The following is a 23772-nucleotide window of genomic DNA, read 5'->3' on the forward strand; positions in this document are numbered from 1 at the left end:
ATCCAACACTTACCCTACTGTTGCACCCCCTGGAGTTAGAAAAGTAACTTTTACACCTATACTATCTAATACTTACCTTAAATGCAATTTAATATTATGCGTTGTAATGGTATGCGTTGTAAAGGTAGTATGCGTTGTAATGGAAATGCGTTGTAAAGGTAGTTTTTAAAAATGCGTTGTAGTGTCATGCGTTGTAATGTCATGCGTTGTAATGGATTATGCGTTGTAAAAAATGCGTTGTAAGTGCATGCGTTGTAAAAGTGTGCGTTGTAACGACATACATCCCGTTTGCCCAGATGTCACAATTCATTGAAGAGAATGACATACTTTCAGACTTCCAAACAGGATTCCGTCCGGGAAGAGGCACAGAACCTGCCCCCCTTGCCATCTGGGATGACCTGAAGAATACAGTTGACAGCAACAGGGTTACTGCCCTACTCCTCTTGGACCTCTCAGCTGCCTTTGACACGGTTGACCATGACACTCTGACACAAAGATTCTATGAAGCCGGCAGAGAGGGAACTGCTCTACACTGGATCACGTCCTACCTTCGAAACAGAACTAATGTCATCCATACCCCACCTTTCTCGTCCAGACCATACTTCACAAAAGCAGGGGTTCCTCAAGGTTCTATCATCTCGCCCATGCTTTCCAACATCTACATGAAGTCATTACCAGTACTGATCAATCAATTTCACCTCACGTGCTATAACTATTCAGATGACGCACAAATACTCCTTCAACTGGAATGCCCCAAAGACATTGGAAAATCCCCAATTTTCAGTTGTCTCAGAGCCGTGGATCAGTGGATTACTTGGAGCCATCACAAATTGAATGCTTCAAAAATTGAAATACTCACGTGTGGCGACTGGAAACAATACAACCCACTTGTCGCATGGCCTAATGAACTGGGATCACCGCCTAAAGTATCGAAGGAAGTAAGAAACCTTGGAATGACCATGGACTCCAAGCTGTCGATGAATGCCCAAGTGGACAAACTAGCAAGATCAAGCTTTGTCACTATAAATACGCTGCAACAAATTTTCCCTCATTTGGGATTTCTACACAAGGTCCAAGCTACCATCTCCCTTCTTCTGTCGTAACTCGATTACGCCAATAGCTTCTACCACAGATCACCTTTAATGACCATGAAAAGACTACAACGGATTCAGAACTCGACTGCCAGGCTACTCTTGCATATCAAACCGCGAGACCACATCTCACATGCCTTGAAAGCCCTGCATTGGTTACCGTTTGCCAGAATATCCACTTTCAAGCTGCTTTGTATCACCCACAACGCAATACATGGAATGGGACCACTCTTCATCAGGAATAAAATCACCAAACACATTCAACTTAGGAACCTCCACTCTAAAGGGGCATCTCTCCTCAAAATCCTAAGATACAAGAAAAAAAACATGGGCGGCACATCCTTCTCTGTTCAAGCAGCTAAACTATGGAACTCTTTACCCCCCAAAATATTATCCACTAACAACCACCTTCTCCTCAGAAAACTACTCAAGAATTGGCTCTTCCCCACATAAGCACCATACGCAAACAGAAATTGATAGCATATCCCTCTGTATATAAGCATTTGTTTTCTCTTTAGATATGTACCTATCTTTGTGTATTACTTGGTATAAACATGTAGAATAATTATGTTGTTGATATAAAAAATACAATAAATAAATAAAAATCATCTTTGGTCTACATGTACTTACTTCCAATGTGCATCTATGTACCTTCCATGTACTTTGATTTGTGTGTCTGTTACTTCTCTCCTGAAAAAGCATATCCAATGCACTACCCTATTTCTCATCCTGTGCCTCTATCAATATCTCTAATATACATATATGTACCTCCTTTATGGATCTATATACTTTCAATGTTCTTATGGATCTATATATTTATCACTTTCTTCTAATTTTGCTTTTCAAGTGCACTACCCTAGTTCTCAGCCTATACTTCTCTCAATATATCTTCTAGCCCAACCTTCTGACTCATCTCAAACTTCTTTCTACTACTCTTTACAGTGCACTACCCTATCTCTCGACCTATACATCTATCAATATATCCTTTACAACCACTCTCTCATATATCCCAAACCCCATACCACTACTATAATCCCCCAAAAAAACCTTTCTAGACTCTCTCCTACTCTACCCCTCCTTGCATCATCTGACACCTCTTTTACTATACCAATCTTCCAAAACAAATCTTTCTAAACTCTTCCCTCTGACTCCTCTCCTCCAAAACTCCTTTTTACTCATCCAAAAGCCTCCTCCTACTGCTATGACCTAAAGAAGAAATCCTTCACTCTTCTTTCCCTCCACTATCATTTTCAATCAAAATTACAGACTAACATGTTTGCCTCTCAAATTCCATATTCCACTATACTAATTCACCACTAATCCTTTATGGGTTCCAGAGTAGCATGCTACTCGCCAATAAAGCGTCTCAAAACCCCATCAGGGTTACAAGTGCTATATAAATGCAAACCTTTTACCCTTTTCTACCCCTCCTCAACCCTTCTCAATCCAAATAACTAACTAACATATCCACCACTAAAATTACTTTCATGTTTCACCGTACTAATTCAACACTAATCCTTATAGGTTCCAGAGTAGCATGCTACTCGCCAAAACCCCATCAGGGGTAGCAAGCGCTATTTTAAATACAAACCTCATTCCCTCTTCTATCCCGCCACCTACCCTTCTTTACCCAAATAACTGAATAACATATCCACCACTCAGATTACTTCATATTTCACTATACTAATTTTCAACACTAATCCTCTATGGGTCCTGGAGTAGCGTGCTAGTCGCCGAAAAAGCGCTTCAAGGCCTCGTCAGGGGTAGTAAGTGCAATAAAAATGCAATTGCAATACAATACAATACAACTAAAGGGTCATCCAGAATTGTCATATCTCTCTGGCTCAGCTCAGGATCAGAGCCCAGGTCTTTTGTCAACCAGCTGTACCAGGCTAACTACATTTCACCCCAATAGCAGGAACAAAGGCCTCCCCACACAAAGGATCCAAATAACATTGCTTCACGCAGCACCTGAGGAGGAAGGGGGAAGGGCTGAAGTCTGCATCAATCAATCAAATGTCACATTGTACCAGAGATTGGGCTTGCCTAAGCCCACTGAGCAAAGGAGGGAGCCCAGATCTCTAGACCAAACACAGGAGGGCTCTCTCCTTGGAAGGTTTAGTGAGAAGGGTCCTGGCAGTGATGTCAGCGAGGGGCGAAGCTTAGACCTCCAGAGGAGATATGACTAGTGACCCTGGATGACGCCATTTTGAACTGTCCCAGCATGTTGTGCAGGAGGGTTGGGACAGGGGTGGAGAGGTAATGTTGTACCCTAGGATTGGCCAGGAGTGAGTGACTGCTGGAACCTTCCACTCCACTTTGAAACCTTTTACACAAGGAGGACGTTCTTCCTCACTTGGTATTTTTCTGGGGCCAAGGACTGCCCAGTCGGCTCCAGGCAACAGTTGTGTGAGGGAGGCGCCCCCCCTTACACTCCCCGAGGACCAGTTGGTGTAAATCCTGGGACTGATGAGCCCAGAAGTAAAGATAAGGAGATAAGGAGGAAGACTGGTGCAGGGAGCCAGGAGAACCAGTTCTCTCTGGATCATACCACTTTGGGTGGTGAGGATGTCTGCTGTAACTGCCTCGGGTGGCTAGAGCTGGAGTAAAATGTGTTCAGGATCGTCATTGATCGTCCCAACGTGGCCAAGTTATCGCATCCTCAAGGTGGCAACCTTTGACCTTTTTCACGGAGGAGCGCTTGGGGCTCTGCTGCCATTTTTAAACCTTCCACGTGGGGTGGGCCAGGGCCCAGGAATTGTTACAGCAAACAAATGATGGATGGAATGTCAACAAATCAAACATTCTCCCCAGTCAAAATATCTAGGGTAAATCCATTATTCTTTTGCTCACTACACCACCCCAGTTTGGACCCAGCCATATGCAAATCAGTCTTGACCCTGTGCCCCATGGGAACAGTCCAGACCAAACTGCGAGGCAAGGTCTTTGCTGGACTGGAATTAAGCATACTGGGACTGGTTTCAGGGTATGTCACCCTTCATCAGCCAGGCTAGCTTGAATCCAGTGGCACAGTGAGCAAGGCACACATGTGTGGGCACACCCATCCCACTTAGGGCAAAAAGTGTTATAGCAAACAAATGATGGACAGAATGCCGACACATCAAACATTCTCCCCAGTCAAAAGATAGGGGTAAAATCCATCAGTCTTTTACTCACTATGCCACTCCAGTTTGGACCCAGCCATATGCAAATCAGTCTTGACCCTGTGCCCCAATGGAACAGTCCAGACCGAACTGCCAGGCCAGTTCCTCCCTGGACCGGAAACAAGTATCTTGGGACCGGTTTAAGGGTATGTCACCCTTCATAAGCCAGGCTAGCTTGAATCCAGTGGCACACTGAGCAAGGGATCCACGTCTTGGCATACCCATCCCACTTAGGGCGAAAAGCGTTACAGCAAACAAATGATGGACGGAATGCTGACAAATCAAACATTCTCCCCCAGTCAAGAGATCTAGGGTAAATCCATTGTTCTTTTGATCACTACGCCACCCCAGTTTGGACCCAGTCATATGCAAATCAGTCTTGACCCTGTGCCCCATGGGAACAGTCCAGACCAAACTGCGAGGTCAGGTCCTTCCTGGACTGGAAACAAGCATCCTGGGATCGGTTTCAGGGTATGTCACCCTTCATCAGCCAGGCTAGCTTGAATCCAGTGGTACAGTGAGCAAGGGGTCCACGTCTTGGCATACCCATATCACTTAGGGCAAAAAGTGTTACAGCAAACAAATGACCTCTGTCCCATTGGGCCGGTCACCCCCTCGCACCGTGCACACTCCTCAGGAGTGAGCTCAGGCTGCCCCTCGCTCCCGCCAGTGCCGCTGCTGCCAGCAGCTGTGACCCTGCGCACCGCTGACTGAGCCCAGGCTGCCCCTCGTTGCCACCAGCGCCGCCGCTGCCAGCAGCTGTGTTCCTGTGCACCGCTGATTGGTGCTCTGACCCCGCCTGCGCCGCGTTTGTATTGCGAATCCGATTGTCTGTGTAATTCTGCTCCTTGTTTTCTCCTGTGCCCCGTGTAGTTTATTTTTTGTTCCTCTGTGTTTTTGTTCCCCTCCTGTCTCTCCCGGCCCCTGCCGCGCTTCCCGCCACCTCCCCGCTCCCCGCCGCTGCCCCCTGCGGCCCCGCCCCCTTCCCTATACAGCCCCTCCCATTCGCCGCCCCGCTCCCGCCTCCCAGCTGCTCCTCCCTCGCTCCGCCCCCCCACTCTCCACTTATGGCAGAGTGGCAAACGCGCAGCGTTGACACGTAGCGGGCGCGCCCGAAGCGCGCTGAAGGTGCGCCAAAGGTAAGCCCGTCTGCGCCCGTCCGCGCCTGGACCGCGCCCAGTGCCAGGACCCCTGGCCCCCGCAGTGCCCACCCCACCCGCCGTACGTACGACGCCTCCACCCTCAACGCACTCAACACCGGCCGATCCCCTGGATGCTACCGAGCCACCCCAAGACACACCCACGGACCCTTCAGCTGCCACGCATGCAAGTTCACCTGCACCCGGACCGGCACTGCACCAGCACCCACCAAGCCGAACACCAGCAGCAACCACCTGAAGTGCATCCTGCTCAACACCCGCTCTGTCCACAGACACGCCGTTCAACTCTGGAGCCTCCTCGACACCACAGCCCCTGACGTCGCCTTCCTCACGGAAACCTGGATGAACGACTCCTCAGCACCCGACATCGCCATCGCCATCCCGGACGGATACAAGATCACCCGAAGGGACCGCGTCAACCAGATAGGAGGAGGCATCGCCATCATCTACAGGGACACCATCCGCATCACGACCAACACCGACGACACCCTGACATCCGCCGAACACCTGCACTTCCAGATCCACACCGACCCCAAGACCACCCTCAGAGGCACCCTCATCTACCGACCCCCGGGACCACGCACACAATTCAGCGACGACATCGCCGACTTCATCAGCCCGCACACGCCCTCCCCTCCGCTGACTACATCCTCCTCGGAGACATCAACTTCCACCTGGAGAACAACAACGACCGCAACACTACCACCCTGCTTGACAACCTCGCCAACCTCGGACTGAAGCTGCTGGTGACCACCCCCACCCACCTCGCCGGACACACACTCGACGCTGTCTTCTCATCCAGCAAGGACATCGTCTTCAGCCACGCCACCGGACTCCACTGGACGGACCACAGCTGCGTCCACTTCACCTTCAGAAGAACCACGATCCACCACCACCAGCAACAGGTTGCTCGTAGAAGCTGGAACAAGATCACAGCAGACCAGCTCGCTGCTTCCCTGAGCCAGCACCCTCCCGCCAGCTCAGCGAACCCCAGCCAGGCCGCTGACAACCTCACCAAGTGGATCAGCAACTGCGCGGACGAACTCGCCCCATTGAGGACCCCGCCTAGCAGACCCGGCAGCAAGAAGGCCCCATGGTTCACCGACGAACTCAAGAGCTCCAAGAAGAACTGCCGAGCCCTCGAGAAAGCCTGGAGAAGGGAGCCAACACCGGACAACATGACTGCCCTCAAGCTCGCCACCCGGAAGCACCATCAACTGATCCACGCCACCAAGAAAACAGCATTCAAGGACCGGCTGGACAACAACGCACACAACTGCAAGGAACTCTTCAACATCGTGAAAGAGCTCTCCAACCCCAACGCCGGAACCAACGACATCACCCCATCGCAAGACCTCTGCAACTCCCTCGCCTCCTACTTCCACAACAAGATCGCAGACATACACAACAGCTTCAGCACACAACCAACGCTCCTCACGACCGCACCAACGCCCCCCACCACCACCCTCAACGCCTGGACCCCGATCAACACAGAAGACACCACCCGCACGATGAACACCATCCACTCCGGATCTCCGACTGACCCCTGCCCTCACCACATCTTCAACAAGGCCGACGCTGTCATCGCTCCCCACCTGCGGGACATCATCAACACCTCCTTCGACACTGCCACCGAACTCAAGAACTACCGCCCCATCTCGCTCCTCCCGTTTCCAGCCAAAGTCATCGAGAAGACCATCAACAAGCAGCTGGCCGCCTTCTTCGAGACGAATGGATCCCTCAACCCCTCACAGTCTGGCTTCCGAGCCAACCACAGCACCGAGACCGCCCTCATCGCTGCCACCGATGACATCCGAGCCCTGCTGGACAACGGAGAAACAGCGGCCCTCATCCTCCTAGACCTCTCCGCAGCATTCAACATAGTCTGCCACCGCACCCTAGTGCAGCGCCTCAGCAATGTTGGAATCCAGGAGAAGGCACTGGAATGGATCATCTCCTTCCTCAGCGGGAGGACACAGAGAGTCCGCCTACCACCGTACAAGTCAGAGGCCACTGAAGTAATCTGCGGCGTCCCTCAAGGATCCTCGCTCAGCCCCACCCTCTTCAACGTCTACATGAGCCCCCTCGCGGCCATCGCACGCCAACACAACCTCAACATCATCTCCTACGCCGACGACACCCAGCTGATCCTCTCCCTGACCAACGACCCCGCCGCCGCCAGAACCAACCTCCACGAAGGGATGAAAGACGTAGCCGAGTGGATGACGACCAGCCGCCTGAAACTGAACTCAGACAAGACGGAAGTCCTCATCCTGAGCGCCTCGCCCTCCGCCTGGGACGACTCCTGCTGGCCCCCCGCCATGGGCACCGCACCCAAACCGACAGACCACGCACGCAACCTGGGCTTCATCCTGGACTCCTCCCTCTCCATGACCAGACAAGTCAACGCCGTCTCCTCATCATACTTCAACATCCTACGCATGCTACGCAAGATCTTCCGGTGGATCCCCACCGAGACCAGGAAGACGGTCACCCAGGCCCTCGTCACCAGCCGACTGGACTACGGCAACGCCCTTTACGCCGGAACCACCGCCAAGCTCCAGAAGAGACTGCAGCGGATCCAGAACGCCTCAGCCAGACTCATCCTCGACATCCCCCGATGCAGCCACATCTCCGGACATCTGAGAGACCTGCACTGGCTCCCCGTCAACAAGAGAATCACCTTCCGTCTCCTGACCCACGCACACAAGGCCCTACACGACCAAGGCCCGAGCTACCTCAACAACCGCCTCAACTTCTACACTCCCAAACGCCACCTCCGATCGACCAGTCACGCCCTCGCCGCCGTCCCCCGCATCCGAAGAGCGACAACAGGAGGAAGGTCCGTCCTTCTCCTACCTGGCCGCCAAGACCGGAACTCCCTCCCGACCGACCTGCGCCTGACCCAAGACCACCTGGCCTTCAGGAAGAAGCTCAAGACCTGGCTGTTTGAGCAGTAGCGGCACCCCCCCCCCCCAAGCGCCTTGAGACCCTCCGGGTGAGTAGTGCGCTCTATAAATGCCTTGATTGATTGATTGATTGATTGAATGATGGGCGGAATGCCGACAGTTAAAGATCTGAGCTACATCCATCGTTCTTTTGCACGGGGAGATTAAGTGATTTGCCCAGAATCACAGGATGCTCAGCATCATTACCGAGACTCGAACCCAGTTCCCCAGGTCCGAGATCGGGCTCCCTAGCCGTTAGGTCAACTCCTCTCCCCATCATAAAAAATCAGCAACTTATTCAAAACGCTGTGGTCCATGTCTTGTTAGGTCTTTCCAATTAGTGTGTCCTGCCTTTGCTAAACTTAACTGGCTGCCAATATCGAAAAGAACACAATTTAAAGCTTTATGTATTGCTCACAAGCTAAAACATGCAACCAACACCAATATCTTTCAGCATCTCAGTATCCCTTACAAAGGTGGCAGAGAGCAGAGATCTAACAACCTCTCCCTGTTAACGCTCCCCAGAATCAGGAGAGCAAGAAGTGGTGGTTGTTCCTCAGGTTGCAAAATTATGGAATTCCCTACCCCTTGGTCTCAGATCGGTTGTGCTTTAGGAACAAGGTGAAACATCTGTTTAAGTAAAATTGTATATGTCTCACTGGGTCCTATTAGTACTGAGAAGCCCAGTCTTGGGTAGCTATGCACTCTACAAACTCCTAGCCATAGACATGCTCTTTCTGTTTTTCTTATAACTTGACCTCCAATTATTTCTCTGCTTGGTTTCTCAATAATTTTCATTCATATATTGTGTCATGCATACTTGTCTTACTAGGAATAGGGATGGAATTAATTCCAGCCAAATTGGATCAATCGCTGCATAGCAGAATTTTCTCTTGTGCTCGGCTTCCGAATGGTAAGTTGCTGAGCACAATTGAGATTTTGCATCCCACAGTGTGATTTCCAAGCGCTAGGAAGACATCCGGAGATATATTTGTAAGACAGGCAGTCGCAGGCGGTCGTGAGCATCCACGATCGAAAGGCTGCAGCTGAAGTAAAAAATCTACTTTAGTGAATTAACTTGAGTAGCTGCGCTCTCGAGTGCAAAGTGCTGTGCCGTTGTGCTAAGTTTTCAACACAGAAAGCGCTACCGCTGCTAATTCACAGCCCAAGCAGTGCAACGTGTCTATTTCTGCCCGTTGGTGGAACTTCACAGAATCTTGCAGAATTTTTATGTAACTCAACAGAATTCTGTGGAGTCTAATTCTACAAGTTCTACCCAGCCCTAACTATGACCTTTGAGATTTGGGGATGCTCAGTTCTCCTAAGTGACTATTCACGTACAATTGTCAGACAACATGAATTCCAGAGACTATTGGCCTCATTTTGTCGGCTTTATCCTGAGCAATTTTTCCTCCTCTTTTTTCTAACAATGGCTGCCTCTGTCTTTTTTGGAAGCCTTTTTGCTCTTCTATCTGTAAGTACAATACTACACTGCCTGAATGAAACACTTTGACACTATGGGCCTAATTACAATGTCGGAGGCTTTCAGACCGGCATTGTAGGTTCAAAGTCCCGCCGCTGTCATTATAATACATTATAATACATTTAAACCGGCTGGGTAATCCGACACAGTTCCGACGACCTCAAGGAGCCCGTCGGCCAGTCGGAAAGGCCTCATAATCCATTAAGGACAGCATCTCTGCATTTGGGATTATGATGGTACTTTCCATCAGCATGGAACTGCTGTCGGAAAGTATCTTTGAATGGTGCAATTACAATGGGATCCAGTTAAGTGAACTGCGGCAAGGTCCGTCCATACCAACTTATAATCTCCCTAAAGCCTACGTCAAATGGATAGCACTCATGACGCCTGTGGCCCATCGGTGTAGGAGTGCGTAGCCAGCACTGCCTTTGCCTGTGCTCTCTTCACCAGGTGCACAGTAAGAGAGATAGGTAGCGACGTGCAGCCCTCGCTAAACCCTAAGCAGAACCATACAAAAGACCAATGAAACGGCAACATGTTGGTAAAGAGGGCAACCTCTGTACTCCTTGACTGAGAGCTGAAACCACTGGATGTTTGATGGATGCTGATGGGGTGAGCTCTTCCCCTCTCTCGCACTGAGGGTAAATCAATGGATGTTTGATGGATGCTGATGGGGTGAGCTCTTCCCCTCTCTCGCACTGAGGGTAAATCAATGGATGTTTGATGGATGCTGATGGGGTGAGCTCTTCCCCTCTCTGAGGGTAAATCAATGGATGTTTGATGGATGCTGATGGGGTGAGCTCTTCCCCTCTCTCGCACTGAGGGTAAATCAATGGATGTTTGATGGATGCTGATGGGGTGAGCTCTTCCCCTCTCTCACACTGAGGGTAAATCAATGGATGTTTGATGGATGCTGATGGGGTGAGCTCTTCCCCTCTCTCGCACTGAGGGTAAATCAATGGATGTTTGATGGATGCTGATGGGGTGAGCTCTTCCCCTCTCTCGCACTAAGGGTAAATCAATGGATGTTTGATGGATGCTGATGGGATGAGCTCTTCCCCTCTCTGAGGGTAAATCAATGGATGTTTGATGGATGCTGATCGGTTGAGCTCTTCCCCTCTCTCGCACTGAGGGTGTGCTCTCGCCCAAAGAGATAAACCCATCTCATCCATAAGGGCTCAGTGATGTGAAGCACAGACTCGTCCAGAACATTCCAGAGCCGGGAAGGGAGGCACAGCTATTGGCATTATTTGAAGATTTTAGCACCTACATCATTGCAGGGTTCACTCCCAAAACAGTGCTGTCTAGTGGGCAGGATCTTCATAGCTGGTCTCGTGTGACTGCCAATATGAGATTCTATCTCTCAACTAAATGGAAGTTTCTACAAGTACAAATCGTGGAAGCCACTATGTCCTGCAGGTTACATACCCGACTATGCAGCAGGTGTTTGACCCAGGTCACTGTTCTACCACCTCAAATTTTAGTGTTGAGCATAAAATGAAGAGATCTGTAGGAGTGAAAGTGAGAGGCCTGAGAATACTGGTGGTGAGGCGCGAGTAATGTGAACAGACCTGCAAGCCCTGTAAACTGGCACATTATTTATTTTAAAGATTCAAGTGGCAGAAAAAAATATATGTTAATTGTATACATTGTTTCATGCACTTCCAGCAGGTACCAGCAAATATGAGTTATTCAAATCCAAAATCATGTGTCTTTACAAATGGAAACTGCTGCCTTGAAATACATCAACCAGTTCGGAACATGATTTTCAGCTTTTCTTCTGCTAAGGAAGTGAATTATAGAAAGAATCAAAGATATACATTGACAGGCCTTCCCCTCTACAATTTAATTCAGCTCAATAGTTGAAGGATTGTAGATACAAACAAGAGGGAAGACCTTCTCTGTGAAGGTGGCTGTGTAGGTGAAGAGGTGCTCCTGGGTCTGAGCCTTGTAGAAGGACACCAGCCCCCCCTCGTAGTCCAGGTATACTCCAATGGGACTTACTAATGGCAACCAGTTCGAAAGTCTATCAGGCAAGGTGTGAATCGAGGAAAAGAATAAACTGCTCTCCAAAACCCAGAAGCCATTCTCAGGCTCCATTAGGTAAAAGTATTTATTTATAGTAGCAGACTCCGTGGCCACCCCTATCTGCCACAATGTGTAAAATTCATGTTGAACAAAGCTGGTGGGCACCGTCAGCTCCCAGTAATGCTTCCCAGAGGTGAAGCCCACAGTTCCTCTGGCACAACCCACACGCACATATGTCTCCTCATTCTTGGTAATACGATTTGAACTAGTGCGGCGCGTGACTCGCTTCCCATCTGCGGAGATGTTGAGTGAAGGATAAGCTGTGTTTGGATCCAGGAACAGAGATTCTGAGGAGGAAAAGAAAAGAGAAGGTTAATGTACATCAGGCAGTCTGTGCAGCTCTCAGCTCCTCCTGTCTAATCTCTCTTCCCCAGTCTAAGCCCAACAGCTTCTTTCTGTCATCCATCCTTTCATCTCTCCACAATCCCTTCAGTATGTCCATCTGCAAACCCGTCTGCCCAACTCTCTTACTTCTTTGCTGCAGTTCAAATGAAAGAGATGCTTTTGAAGGACGTGTGTCCTGAAAGACCACCAGTGAGATGACAATGGGATCTGGAATTGTCCTTAGTCATGTCCTTGAAGACAAAGGGCCTCATGTATGGGATTTGGGCATAGGGCAACATAGTGAGGTGCCTTTCTGTGCTGCCCTACTTCAGAGTGAAAGGCAGGAATGTACTGTATTTTTGCAATACAGTGCATTCCTGTCCTTTCTCCCTGCACTGGCGCCATTTCATCAGCCTGGCGCCATTGTAGGGACCCATACACCATGGTGCAAGGGAGCCTGCATTGCATGCAGGGTTGTTTTTGTGCAGGAAGAGGCACTTTTCTGCTCAAAAATAATCCTACAAAGCGTTTTCCTCTTTCTATGTGTGCTGCACAATGAAACACACATGAAGAAAATACGAGCAGAAATGAACATACTTCTCGTTACGCCTCACCTCTGGAGGCGTACGGAATTGGACTTGCCACTTCCCCAGGTTTATATGGTTTTCAAAATTTGGGGAAGTGTCAAAGTCTATAGGTGTTGCGTGGGAATTTTCACCACAACTCCCATAGAACGCCTCCTGGCCGCAGAGTAAGGCAACACAACAATTTGCGCTGCACCACCGTACTCATGATTTATGAGGCCTCTCAAAGTGACCCAGGGCAGCTTTGCATGGCTTCATAGATCTGACTCAAAGCCTTCCATCACGCATGTGCCACTTTACATGGCGCAAAAGTGTTCATTACACAGCCCCAACCTATCTCCAGTTATCCTGTGATCAAATGTGTCACTCTACTGTTTTCCTTGTTCAGAAACAAACTTCCTCTCTTTCAAGTCAACAATGAGTTATCAAGATATCTCTGGGCACGTCCAACCTGGGCCACCTCACTACTATCTCGACTTGGCTTCACAAAGAATTCAGAATAGAAACAAAGACTGTAGAAACTATCAGGATGAATATGTCTAGAATTTCAGAAACACACTATTTTGAAACCACTGCTGTAAGGTCTCCATTGGTTCTTGTGGAGGTCAAATATTATAAAGTCGATTAGGGGTGTAGGTCTACACCGAGTATTATTAACACAATAGGTCAATTTAGGCTCAATTTAAACCTGAGCTCAACCCCCGGTAGATGTAGCAGAGAGCAGGCACGCTTAAATTTGGAGAACTGTGTATTAACAGCACAGAAAGAGTTGAAAACACACCACAGTAAAACTCCAAGTCCAATTTATGAAAATAGAGAACATGTAAATGAGCAAATAGACACAAAATTGACAAACATATGATGTAGGAAACTGTAGATACAATTTGGTAATATTTTATTTGTTTCTGGTGCCAAAAAATGTAACGCTCCACCCGTAGATATTTGGTTGTGCAAGACCGGGTCCAAGTCAATAGTTACGTCCAACAGGGACGGAGCGTAGGTCGGATACAGGGAAGCGAGCAGTCCAGTAGAAAATGTAACTTTCTAATTCAGTCTAAGGAATGGAAGGCAAAAAATCTCCGCAGGAGAAGGCAGCAGGCTATGAGCGAAATGGGGTTCATGAAGTCAGATAGCGATCAGACACAATTACGGTGAAGCCATTTGCTTTTGACAGGAGCGCTAAGAGCCGCAGAAATTCAAAATCCACTCCAAAGGAAGGTCACTCAAAGGCTGGATATTTTTGGTGCCTTCTGCTGGTGAAGATTTCTAACTGTGTACTTCAAATCATTTGCAGAAGTTAAGCTTCGTTCAGTGGAGCAAACCAGCAAGCTGAATCCGTCCAGCAGTAGCCTCTGGTTCCTTTTATAATTGTTTTGAAAATGTTTTCAACTGTTCAGCTTTGTAGATCGTGATGGGGGCACGTCCAATCTTTGCCAGCCTAGGGACCAGGAAGTTTTGGATACCACTTGAGGGGTTAGGACTCAATCTACTAGTAGCCACCAGCAAGGAACAGGGCAAATCCAGTTGATACTGGTCAGCTGGATTTAGCAGAAACTTGGCCTCCATGCAGCTTTTTTTTGCTCCTCAAGGATAACAGGAGTTTAGCCAAGTAGCCCTTGAAGATCACTCATCAGTCCTGGAAACAAGTGAGAACAGGCCAAGCCCTTGGGGTTAAAGTGGGTACAGACCACTTTCTGAAGTCCAGATTTCAACAGGCGTCTTTCTTCTTTTGTCTTCTACAGGTCCAGAGATGTTCTGAAGAGGGTACCCAGAGTGTTGAGACAGAATATCAAGTGACATTCACTTTGTGTCAAGAATATCGTGATAGCAAAAGTCACACAATTGATGGATGGAATGCAGAACAAATCAAAACATTCGCTCCCAGTCAAGAGATGTTGGTTAAATCCATCATTCTTTTGCTCACCATACCATCACAGTTAAAACCTGGCCATATGCAAATCAGTCTTGACCCTGTGCCTCATGGGAACAGTCCAGCCCGAACTGCCAAGAATATTGTGATAGCATAATATCGAGGTAAGTAATATCGATGTCAAGAATAGAGAAAATAGATTTAGTTTGAAATATCTACATTAAAAATATTAATGTTAAAATTATAGTTGTATAGAATATCGATTTTTTTTAGAAATGGTATTTAATATGTTGTAAGTGTTCTTTATTTTATTTTTATAATTTTTTTAGCAATTGCTAGAGTTGTATATTAATTATAATGTTAATAATAATTTTATTTTTTTGTAAAATACATTTTTTTGTAGCAGGATGTTGGGTTTATGCGGGGTAAGGGTGGGGAGTAGTTTTAAAAAAAATAGAATTAAATTTATCATTTTAAAATTATTTTATATGTAAATTTAAGAATGTTAACCATTTTAGGAGCGGGAAATTGGGTAATTTCCTGTTGCGGGCACTAGACTTACCCACACAAGTGAGGTACCATTTTTCTCGGAAGACTTTGAGGAATGTGGGGTGGGTGGAATTTTGTGGATCCACGCAGATCCCAGAACTTTGCACCACAGAAATGTGAGGAAAATATGTTTTTTTTAAACTAAGTTTGAGGTTTGCAAGGGATTCTGGATAACAGAACCTGGTGAGAGGCACACACGTCACCCCATCCTGGATTCCCCTTGGTGTCTAGCTTTAAAAAATGTATAGGTTTGCTAGGTGAATGCACTGATGCAGACCTCAGCTGTGACTTTACTTACAGTAACGGGGCTGAATGATGACACACACTACTCCCAATCTCATAACATTAATATGGATGAAGATGTCTCAGTTTCACTGACTTGCAGCTGTAACTTTACTTACAGTACAGGCTAAATGATGAATGATGGACGACAAAGGTATGGAAGCTGATATGTATGATGGAATAGCCAGAGGAGATGGGCTAATGATAGATAGGCAGTGAGTGAGTCTTTAAACTCTGGAACCGGTCACGTGAGACTGACTGTGGGGGAGTGATTCATTTGCAGTGAACAATCAGAAAGTAATTAATTGGGCGGCATGCTGTGGCGATTGCTTGGATTTAGTTTATTACCAAAAATAGTAAGCTGTGTTAAGGGGCTAACAATGTTTCCAAGAAACTTCCAGAGATTTGTTCACAACATGCTGTCACAACAATTTGATTTCATGTTGTTCTAATCCGAGAATTATGTTTATCCCAGCTATTCAACTGTTGCCTGTTTACAGGGGTCAATACTTGTATTCTGAGTGCTCTTGCAGGCCTTATGCATTCACTGGAAGAACATCTTACGGTATGGGTGCAGGTTTAAAGGTTTCTATCAGGAATACTATGCTTACTCTTTGTAGCCTGAGACAAGCATTTGCCTTCATTAAATAAAAATGCATTTGGCACATGTAGTGTGACACCAGAACAACATTAAAATGAGTATATAAGCCTAAATTCCAATTTAGTTCAATCGAAAACAACTTAACAACTACAAAGTCAGAAGTAAATCTGGTGTAGCGATCAGGCAGTATTAAAAAAAATTACTTGTGTGTTTTGTAGTAAGGTTTGTTGTAGGGATTCTCCTCAGGAACAGAACTATGCTTGGGACCATAGGACATAGGTATGTAGGGACTGAGTCACCATACCACCTCCTTATCCTTGAGCCACTGTCCGACTAGATATAGTGTCTCACGTGCTCTCCTACTCATATCCAGAGGAACAAATACCACCAGCATCTACATATAAAATACCACTCGCAGCTATCACAGTTGATGCGACCAAGGCCTTTGACCGGGCAAACTAGCTTTACCTGCAAAAAATCTTAAGGCTATCCAATTTAGGGGAGAATTTTTGTAGGGCAATAGAATTATTGTATAAAAACCCTACAGCTAAAGTATTAGTAAATGGAAATATCTCAAGAGTTTTTAATATATATCGGGGGACGAGGCAAGGGTGCCTGTTATCTCCCCTCCTTTTCAATTTATACATTGAACCCCTAGCGGAGAAGATACGAAAACTTAACAGTATACTCCCTTTTAAATTTCGGTGCTAGGAGAAAAAAGTAGGTCTATACGATGATGACTGAGTGGTATATACCTCAGAGCTCACCACAGCATTACCGGTAGTGTATGAGCTGGCATCACAGTTTGGGCGGATCTCAGGATGTGAGATTAATGACAGCAAAACGATCATAATGACCTGGAACATCAACTCACAACTGAAGTGTGTTAAAGAGGAAATGAGATACCTTGGTATCAAAATTGTCCAGAAAACAGAACAAATCCCCGAAACTAACTTTCAGAAGATCAGCAAGGAAGTGGGGACATTTCTACTTAGTTGGTCTTATCTCCCTTTGACAATTTATGGTAGAGTCAATCTTGTGAAAATGTCAATTCTCCCTAAGTTTACTTTCTTATTTCAGAATATGATTTCAGATTATGCCCATGGCTTTTAAGGAAGAATAGCTCAGAAAAGTTCAGTCAAAAACTACCAGCTTTATTTGGGCCTCAAAAGGTGCTCGAATTTCGTGGAAAAAAACAAGAAGAGCAAAGAATCGAGTTCAACGATTTGTTCATTAGTAGAGCTTTAACTTCCCTTTTGAAGGCAAGTGTAGAGGGAATCAGTCTTGTATCCACTGGAAGGGAGTTCCAGATTCTCGGGGCGATGCCAGAGAATGTTCGATGGTAGGTTTTAAGGTTCTTAAATTTTTTTCGCTTGAGCAGCAGTATGCTAGGGCTCCTTGTGGACTTGGAGCCACCAGAAAGTTCCAGCTTGTTTGTCAGGTAGAGTGGGGTGTTGAAGTGTAGTGCCCTATGGGTCATACAAGCGATCTTTAGTTGTATCCTTGCCTCAACGGGAAGCCAATTGAGCGATTTCATTTCCGGCGAGATGTGGTTGGTCTTCTTAGAACCCATGATGAGTCTAGTAGCAGCATTCAGAGAATGTCTGATAGGGGCTAAACTGAGGTTTGACAGTCCGCATTGAGTAGCACTGCCGTATTGTAGTCTAGAGATGACAAGGGCTTGCACCGCTGATTTAAGGTCATCTTGGGGAAGGTAGGGTTTGAGTTTTCTTAGGATGTAAAGTTGGAAGTTAGCTCCTTTGGTCAATGATCTGATGTGGTCTTGCATGTTTAGGTTTTTGTCTAGCACAACTCCCAGTGATTTAGTGGAGTTAATGATGTGTTGTTGGAGCTGGCCTCGTGGCGTGGTCCTGTTCCCCCTCGCCAAGCTGCACAAGGTCCCCTGCACCTCGGGGCTCCTCCATTTTGGATTGTACGTGACTCTGCGCACCAGCCTACGTGACCCCGCTTAACCCGGCCTCGGCCCCAGCAAAGCCCCGACCTCCAGGCACCAACCACTGGCCAGGGGGTACCACGTGAACACTCCCCCACTCCCGGCGGAGGGCCGTATCGATGGGACCCCCAACCGTCCTCTCACACCTAGGTGCGATCGCCCCACAGCTCTCCTGGGCCTGGCGCCTCTCCTGCTGGGCGTCTGGCCGCTCCCGACCCGGCCTATCCGCCCCCGGGCGCAAGGGTCCGGACATCAAAGGGCTCCAGACCTATATCTGGGGCGACCCTGCAACAGGACAGCAGTTGTATCCCGGAGTCAAGAACCCTGCTGATCGGATCTCGGCTGACCCTATGGAGAAAGACTCATCCTGGAACCACGCTCTGAGCCCTGCTGACTACGTCGCGGCTCCACCGTGCTTAAAGACCTCCACGAACCTTTGGGGCCCTGCTGACGCTGTCGCGGCCCGACCTTGTTGAACTTGCCATCAGAGCCCTGCTGACCTCGTCGCGGCTCGACCGAAGTGGACCTACCACCGGAGCCCTGCTGACTGTGTCGCGGCTCGACCCAAGCAGAACTACCACCCGAGCCCTGCAGACACCGTCGCTGCTCTCCACGTCCGAGTGCTTTGAGACCAGCACCTGCCGCTCCGATCCACGGAGCCACCTTCGGCCTAACGCAAGGTCTGACGCAGAGCTTCCCCGTACCAGGCTGGTACTAAGACTGTCCCGCTACCCTGTCCCTACAACGACATTAAGACCCTTTCTGGATCTCTCGATCCCCCTGTAAATATTTCGAATGTGCTACTATTGATAAAATACCTAGATAAGCAGCTGTTACGGAGTCCTGTGTGGTGGTGTTACTGGGCCTAGTACGATCATAGGAGAAGGACCTCTCCTAGGAGGCTTCTCAGCGGCGCTCGGCTATAACTTTGCGGTAGGAAGGTACCCCGGAGTGGGCCCCCTGACTCCCCGGTGGTCCTCCCTCCAACATTTGGTGGCCAGCGACGGGATCCGAGCCAGACGCAATCGTACAGGCAAGTAACGCACCCGCTGCCTAACCAGACGGAAAAAGAAAGAAAACCATGAGCAGCCAAGAAACAACCGTGGTCGGAACCTTCCAGCAAGAATCGTTGGAAGAATACACCCACAAAGAAGTGAAACAATTCTGCAAGGACAAAGGGATCCCAACCACAGGGTTGGGCACCAAGGAAGAAATGCAGAAAGCCCTGAAAGCCTGGGCAGAATCCGAGGCCACTCCACCCCAAGGCGAAGGGACCCCGGCCCGGGACGAAAACCTGCCGCCGACCATGACCCCGGCAGATGGGGGACGGAGCATCCCGGAAGCCGGCCTATCCCACGAAGAAATGCGAGAACGGGAGAGGGTCCGGACACACGAATTGGAACTCGCACGACTCCGGCTGGACGGTGAACTCCTGCTGGCGGAGAAAAAGTTGGCCTTGGAGCAACTACGGCTGCAGGAGGAAATCGAAGAAAAGAAACGGCATCGAGAACTAGAAGAGAAACGGCTAACCCTCGAGCACGAGAGGGGCCTCAAGGAACTCGAACTGAAATCCAAAACGGGGGAGACCAGCACCCCCGGACCCCGGGACGCTCTGCCACTGACCGAGCCAAAGGTTCATATCCCCAAGGATGTCGTCAAGGAGTACTATAAAAACGACGACATCCAGCAATGGATCCGAGCATACGAGGTAGCCATGACCTCCCATCGGGTACCCCGGAAGGATTGGGGTGCCGGCCTATGGGGGAGGTTCCTCAGCAAGGGCCGGGATACCCTGCTGCAACTCCCCGACGCGGTGATGACCTCGTGCGACCACATGAAAGAGGCCCTACTCACCCGCTACAGACTATCAGCCGAGATGTACCGGCAGCGCTTCCGGGACTGCAAAAAGCTCCCCGGTACCACATGGGTCGAATACGTGGACTTCTTCAGCAGAGCCTTGGAAGGGTGGATAAGAGGGAGCAAGGTCACCTCGTACACCGAACTGTTCGACCTCATTGTCTGGGAGCACCTCGCCAACAACTGCTTTGTCGAACTAAGGCAACACCTCCTTGACAGCAAACTGACCGAGCCCCGGAAGCTCGCCTCCGAAGCTGACCGATGGGTCAACACCCGGGTCCCCCGGAGCCCCGTGGGGGACTACCAACGGAGTACCATGGGACCTCCTCGCCAGCGGGGCAGTGGAGGAGGGTCCCACCGCAGTCGAGAATTCCCCGAAGCCCGCCACGAGGCCAAGCCGCCAACTACACGTCCCCAACCCTGGTCCGCAGGGGGACCCCCATCGCCAGGCCCGGACCCCGACCAACAGTGACCTGCTTCGGCTGCCAACAGACAGGCCACTATGCGAGCGACCCGGCCTGCCCCGTGAACCGACGTAACGGGACCGCTGGGCCCCCTCCCCGACAAATAGCCGCCGCAGCCCTGGGGGAAGGAGAAGAAGAGGAGGAAAACTGCGACGTCGGGTCCCCCGAGTGGGAACCGGCTGCCATGTCACTCGTATGCCTGGGCACCCGAGAAATGGTGCCCCGAGCCCCCATCCCGAGCAACACCCAGAAGTACCAGCAGTGGGTCACCATCAATGGACACCGGGCCGAAGCCCTCCGTGACACTGGGGCCAGTGTGACCGCGGTCCGCTGCCACCTGGTGACCCCCGAACAGATCCTGCCGCATGTCCTATGCCCTGTCCAGACCGCGGACAACACCGAAAGCATGTGCCGGATGGCCCGGATCCCCTTCGAGTGGGGAGGAGTGTCCGGCACCCTGAAAGTAACTGTCCGCGACGACGCTCCAGTGGACTGCCTCCTGGGGAACGACCTGGAGAGCTCCCCCTGGGCCCAGGTGGAGCGCCGAGAGCATCTGGGGATTCTAGGGCTGCCCGAGTGGGCCTGCGCCACCACCCGGTCCATGACCGCCCAACCAGCCGCTGCAGCGGCCCCCGTCGAGCCTGCGGGTCCAGAACTGCCACCCTCCACCGGCACGGAGGAGTCCGACGATGAGGCCGGGCCATCCGAACTTTCCCCCGACGAGGCCGCCTCCCTCAGCGAGATCCCCGAGCTGGCCCAGTGGCGCCACGACGGAGGCCCCACCCGCGAACAGTTCCAACAAGATTAGAAGGCCTGCCCATCCCTCGAGGGGGCCCGACAGCAAGCAGCCGCTCAAGCCACGGGGGACCCCACGGGAACCCACTGAATCTATTGGGACAATGACTTATTATGTAGCGAACAGAAAATCGCCGAACTAGGAGCCGGCCGTGTGTTGGTGGTTCCCCTCCGATTCCGAGAGTTCCTCCTGAACCTGGCGCATGACGTGCCCCTCGCCGGACACCTCGGGCGAGACAAGACCTACAGCCGCTTGGTGACCCATTTTTATTGGCCTCGAATGCGAAGAGACGTGGACCACCACTGCCGGTCCTGCCAGACCTGCCAAGCCAGCGGGAAGACTGGGGGTCGAGTCAAGGCCCCCCTCCAACCCTTTCCAGCCGTCCACACCCCGTTCGAACGGGTAGGGATTGACATTGTGGGGCCCCTCGACCCCCGAACCGCCCTGGGCCACCACTTCATCCTGGTACTGGTCGACCACGCCACCCGATACCCAGAGGCCATCCCCCTCCGAACTGTGACAGCCCCAGTGGTGGGCCGGGCCCTGATGGGCATCTTCTCCAGGGTGGGGTTCCCCCGAGAAGTGGTGAGCGACAGGGGTACGAACTTCATCTCGAAATACATGAGATCCCTCTGGCAACAATGTGGGGTCACCTACAAGTTCACCACCCCTTACCACCCCCAGGGGAATGGACTGGTCGAGCGGTTCAACAGGACCTTGAAAGGAATGATCAAGGGCCTGGAAGAGCCCCTGAGGAGGAGATGGGACGTCCTGCTGCCATGCCTCCTGTTCGCCTATCGAGAGGTTCCACAGAAATCCCTGGGCTTCAGCCCCTTCGAACTGTTGTATGGGCACCCCGTCCGAGGGCCCCTCAGCCTGGTCAAAGAGGGCTGGGAGGCGAGCGTCCAAGATGCCCCCCCCGACGTCTACAGGTACCTCTTGACCCTGCGGAACCAGACTCGGAAGTTCCGGGCCCTGGCAGAAGCCAACCTCGAAGCCAGCCAAGAAGACATGAAACGCTGGTATGACGAAAATGCCTCGACCATCGAGTTCGAGCCGGGCCAGCAAGTCTGGGTCATGTCGCCCGTGGACCCCTGCGCCCTTCAGGACAAATGGACCGGGCCCTTCAAGGTGGTTGAGAAGAAGAGCCCGTCACCTACTTGGTCGACATGGAGTCCCCAAGGAACCCCCTCCGGGTCCTACACGCCAACCGGCTCAAGCCCCACTTTGCCCGAACCGAACTAAGCCTGCTGCTGGCTACCGACGATGGGGGCGAAAGCGACTCCGAGCCCCTACCCGACCCCCTGGGGTCCTCGGACCAAGACGACTCCCTGGAGGGCGTCAAACTCTCCACCACCCTGACCCCAGAACAGCGCCATGACTGCCGGCAGCTGCTGCAACCCTTCGCTGCCCTCTTCTCTCTCACGCCCGGGGTGACCCCCTGGTGCGTCCACAACGTGGATACCGGAGACAGCCCCCCTGTGCGACACCGCGCCTACAGAGTGCCCGACCGGGTCCGAGCCTGCATACAAACGGAGGTCTCCAAGATGCTCGCCCTCGGAGTCATCGAGCCATCCGACAGCCCGTGGGCCAGCCCTGTGGTCTTGGTGCCGAAGGCCGCCACCCCCGGCACCCCCCCCCCGGAATTCAGATTTTGTGTGGACTACAGGGGCCTAAACGCAGTCACCAAGACCGATGCCCACCCCCTGCCACGGGCAGACAAGCTGATCGACCGCTTAGGGGCCGCCCGCTACCTAAGCACTTTTGATCTCACCGCTGGGTACTGGCAGATCAGGCTCACCCCCGGCGCCCAGGAACGATCCGCCTTCTCCACCCCCGATGGGCACTACCACTTTCGGGTGATGCCCTTCGGTATGACGAACGCCCCAGCGACCTTCCAGAGACTGGTGAACAAGGTCCTGGCCGGACTAGAAGCCTTCAGCACGGCCTACTTAGACGACATTGCAGTCTTCAGCAACCACTGGGCCGCGCACCTAGGACACCTCAGAGAGGTCCTGGCCGCCCTCCAAAGGGCCGGGCTCACGATTAAGGCCAGCAAGTGCCAGATCGGTCAAGGATCAGTGACCTATCTGGGCCATCAGGTGGGGAGTGGCCAGGTGGCGCCCCTCCAGTTGAAGGTCGATGCCATCCAGGCGTGGGAGCCCCCCGCCACCCAAACAGCTGTCCGGGCCTTCTTAGGCCTCACAGGCTACTACCGGCGTTTTATCAAGGATTATGGCAGTATTGTGGGCCCCCTCACGGAGCTCACTTCCAAAAAGCAGCCCAAGACGGTGCACTGGACACCCCGCTGTCAGACCGCTTTTGAAACCCTCAAGGCGGCAATGTGCGCTGCCCCTGTACTACAGGCCCCTGACTACGGCAAGGAATTCATGGTTCAGACAGATGCCTCGGAGTACGGGGTTGGGGCGGTCCTCTCCCAGATGGACACCGAGGGCCTCAACAGACCTGTGGCCTTCATCAGCCGCCGACTGCTGCCCCGAGAACAAAGGTGAAGCACCATCGAGCGGGAGGCCTTCGCCGTGGTATGGGCTCTCAA

General features: G+C 50.8%; 1 protein-coding gene across 3 annotated transcripts in view; it reads right to left on the bottom strand.

Annotated features, from left to right (window-relative positions):
• Nucleotides 1–11424: 11424 nt before the first annotated feature.
• Nucleotides 11425–23772, bottom strand: part of LOC146859544 (CD5 antigen-like) — a 1596548-nt gene continuing 1584200 nt past the window's right edge. For 2 of the 3 annotated variants that reach the window (XM_085650242.1, XM_085650244.1), the window contains one exon: nt 11425–12221. In XM_085650242.1, coding sequence (XP_085506368.1) covers nt 11692–12221 — 530 coding nt within the window. In that variant the 3' untranslated portion in view covers nt 11425–11691. The remainder of the gene's footprint in view (nt 12222–23772) is intronic. The other variant, XM_085650245.1, reaches the window with a different exon arrangement.

The sequence above is a fragment of the Triturus cristatus genome, chromosome 3_2, assembly GCF_964204655.1.
Source record: "Triturus cristatus chromosome 3_2, aTriCri1.1, whole genome shotgun sequence".
NCBI lineage: Eukaryota > Metazoa > Chordata > Amphibia > Caudata > Salamandridae > Triturus > Triturus cristatus.